The sequence below is a fragment of the Trachymyrmex septentrionalis genome, unplaced genomic scaffold, assembly GCF_001594115.1.
Source record: "Trachymyrmex septentrionalis isolate Tsep2-gDNA-1 unplaced genomic scaffold, Tsep1.0 scaffold44, whole genome shotgun sequence".
NCBI lineage: Eukaryota > Metazoa > Arthropoda > Insecta > Hymenoptera > Formicidae > Trachymyrmex > Trachymyrmex septentrionalis.
The window spans coordinates 2,950,964-2,954,693 of record NW_017305611.1 but is presented as its reverse complement, the minus strand read 5'-3'; the positions used below and the strand labels follow the sequence as shown (position 1 = coordinate 2,954,693).

General features: G+C 25.6%; 1 protein-coding gene across 1 annotated transcript in view; it reads right to left on the bottom strand.

The window, feature by feature from the left end:
• Window positions 1-816: 816 nt before the first annotated feature.
• LOC108751319 overlaps window positions 817-3,730 on the bottom strand; it is a 5,142-nt gene continuing 2,228 nt past the window's right edge. Inside the window, exons 3-7 of the mRNA XM_018491420.1 lie at window positions 3,270-3,464; window positions 2,156-2,352; window positions 1,776-1,886; window positions 1,354-1,585; window positions 817-845 (exon numbers count right to left, since the gene is read on the bottom strand). Of these exons, the coding sequence (XP_018346922.1) occupies window positions 817-845; window positions 1,354-1,585; window positions 1,776-1,886; window positions 2,156-2,352; window positions 3,270-3,464 (764 nt within the window). The remainder of the gene's footprint in view (window positions 846-1,353; window positions 1,586-1,775; window positions 1,887-2,155; window positions 2,353-3,269; window positions 3,465-3,730) is intronic.

Genomic DNA, 3,730 nt, shown 5'->3' with positions numbered 1-3,730 from the left:
AATATAATTTTCTATAAAATTACTTATATCTTTTTTAAATTTAAATAATATCTATCTATAATATTATTCAACGTTTTTCCCTTCTTCATATATTTTTAAAAAACTTCTAAATTTTATATATTTTTCCAACATTATTATAGCGGTGCGTATTATTACCTTATTTTTACGATAATTATTTATGACAGCTTTGAGCAATTAATTTATTGATGTAATACATTGTTAGAACAATTCAATCATGTTCAAGTTTCGCCCTCTGTCCTACATTTCTCATTAAGAACTACGTATATACATGAATGAGGTAATCTGTCGGTTTTATATCGATAAAGTAGATTTCTTATTTTTTAAACGTGTTCTCTTTTTACTCTTTCTAGAATTAAAATGTAAATAATCTATGTTTTAGATACAATTAAACGCTGTCTGACGGAATTGAAAAATTAAAAAATGTTTCGTATTGTTTATTTTTATTTACTATTTTATTTACTATTTTTACATGTTATCTTTATATCGATGTCTAATAATATTGTATATTCGCTATTATAAATTATTATTATTCACTATTATCGATATATGATTACCAGAGTCCGGATCGCGGTGCTGTTTATTCCCACTCCAAGCGCCGCGCGCCGCGACAGTACCGCTTTAAAGCTCTAGATACTAGAGTAGCGTATTCCTTTGATCTGAGTCGAAATACCGACAATCTTCCTATTGGCTATTTCGACCGCCATTTCGATTTAATTGTGATTCAATAAGCGCTTAATATTATTGGTATAAGGTATGGTTAGTAGGTTCAAAATCGCTACTTTAGTATCTAAAGTTTTATGCCATTTTGACGCCACCGCTACCATCTAAAGATATGTTCGAGAAGATGCTATTAGCGTTATTTACGTCATTCTATCCTTGTTTTACGTCTAATAAACTATGAAAATAGAATGATTCAATTAATAGCGCTAGTAGCATCTCCCCAAAAACGCACTAAAGTATCAAATGAAACGTCATCGCATATAGTAAAGAAACAAGGATAAAATATAATTAATATAATACGTACAAAAGCTTTATTAAATACCGATAGAAAATACAAGTAATAGTAGTGTTATTGTTACTGATTAGTTGAAAAACACAAATTATATGTTCATTATTTCCTAAGACTTATAACAATGAGTCATTGTCATAGATCTTAAGGAATAGTGTACATATAATTTTGTACATATATGTATTATACAATTACATATAAAACTCTAAAGTTTTAATTAAAAACTTTTTAAACTAAATATCTATAAAATTTGTTTTTATAGAATACAAAAAGATAACAATATATTCGTAGAAATGTAATTTATAAAAACTTGTTTTCCGTGTAATATCTATTTTTTAAACAAAACTCCCTTAAAGTTATACGTTTTGGAGGTGGTGTAGCGGGAATTTCATTATCTTCCTCCTCATCGAATTGATTTACAGATTCTCGCATATTGTTCAGGCGCGAAATATAACTAAATCTTTGCAATCTTTGCAATATCGATAATGGAATTGCGCTTTGTGCCAAAGTATAAGCTTTTTCTAGTTTCTTATCGTTTATTTTGTAAAATTTGTTCTATTTAAACAATTAAATAATAAAATGAATAAATAAAAATCCAAAGAAAAAAATAATTGAGAATATAATAAAACGATAGAAATATTATTATATTATATATTAATTAATGAAAATTGAATGATAATAACCTTAAATATTTTTAAATCTTTTAGATAAATAAATAAATAAATAAATAAATATGATATAATACCTTTTTCATAATAATGCTTTTTTTATATTTTGCGAAAGCTTTGATATTTTTGGGATTAAGCCAAGCATGTTGAATAATATCATCTTTAAAGAATGTCACATGATATTTTACCTACACAAGCATCATTACGTTATAATAAATTCCCAGATAACATACATGTTGCAAGATATCTAAAAGACGTTTTTTAGGCATTTTTTAGATATAAGACATTTAAAAGACGTCTTTTAGATATGCAACATAAATGTTACCTGGGTTGTAGCAAATCAATTAAATAAATTAAAAATTAAAAATGTTAAATTTATTAAATAAATGTAAATGTATTTAAATAAATAAAATTTTAATTACTTTACATATATGTATTTATATTTTTTGGAACTTACAGGAATTGTTGATGATTCTTTTAATTCGTAATATCGTAAGGTTTCAGGGCAATCGTCTACGATTGCGGGCCACCATGGATAATTATGCATATGAGCCCATACAAGACTTCCGCCATTATATTTATTTTCTATTAAATCTTCTTCTACCTCTTCCGTTTTTGGCACTTCCGGTATGAGACAAGAAGCAATAGTTTTATCTATATGATACATGTCTTTATATTTAATTCTTTATTTATATATTAGATATCATATTAAATTATACTGTTGTGTATATTTCATCATAATTATATATAACATTGATTACTTTAAATGAAATCCTTTTGGCAATAAAATATAATATAACTTAATATTATATATATATCGAGTAATATACAAGATGTCCGATTTTAACTTTGTTGTCAAAATAACTTAAAGAAATAATGTACATATAATTTTGTACATATATGTATTACATAATGTACATATAAAACTTTAAAGTTTTAATTAAAAACTTTTTAAACTAAATATCTATACAATTTGTTTTTATAAAGTACAAAAAGATAACAATATATACGTAGAAATGTAATTTATAAAAACTTGTTTTCCGTGTAATGTCTATTTTTTAAACAAAATTTCTTTAAAGTTATACGTTTTGAAGGTAGTATGGGAATTTCATTATCTTCCTCCTCATCGAATCGGTAGTTTTACGAAAAAATAATTAGAGACAAAACATTTAGGTATTTTGAGAAAGCTCTAATTTGATGGATTAGATTTTTGAGGATAAGTAATATTATAAGATGTTCCTATATATTTAAAAAATCAAGTTGGATCTAATTGAACCCAACGATCAATAAGCTTCAAACCGATAATTTAATCAATGCAAATCTTGTTTTGAGACTCAATCGAGTCTGTAACGAAATGTCTTTTAATTATTTGAAAAAATTGAGTTTAATTGATCCCAACACTTGTTCCAGACTGGAAATCTAATCAATTCATTGGATACTGCCTTCAAAACAATAAAAGTTTTATTTCTAGTTATTTTTTTGTAGAATGCTTTTTAATCATTTTGATGGCAAAATTAAAATGAACATTCTGTATATGTCAATGTATTTATAATACAGTAGTAAACACGTACTTGAGTTCATTTTACAATACCACAGTTTTGGTACATCTACAGGATCATGGAAATCGTCACAATATCGCCATTTTTTGCAAGTTTTCCTACAGCATTGGATGAACATACCTATGTCTCTTTGCGGTTGTAACCATAATAATGTATCTTCTTTATTCATTTTTACATCCGTATTTATTGTATCCGTATTTTGCAATACTGCCAACAAAAAGATAGATATTTTGCATATTTATAAGTCTTACTATTTGAATTTGTTTTTTGTTTATTCGTGAACAATATTAAAATATACAAAGTAAAGTGTTTAGGATGAAAGGGTATACTTTTTAGTATCGAAGTACATAAGATATCGGAGCCAAAAGGTATTTGTTTGTGCATACATGAATGTTTGTTACCATCCTTGCATATGCAAGATAATTATTTGATTATCAAAATAAGTGTTTTCATTATATACTATATATATATAT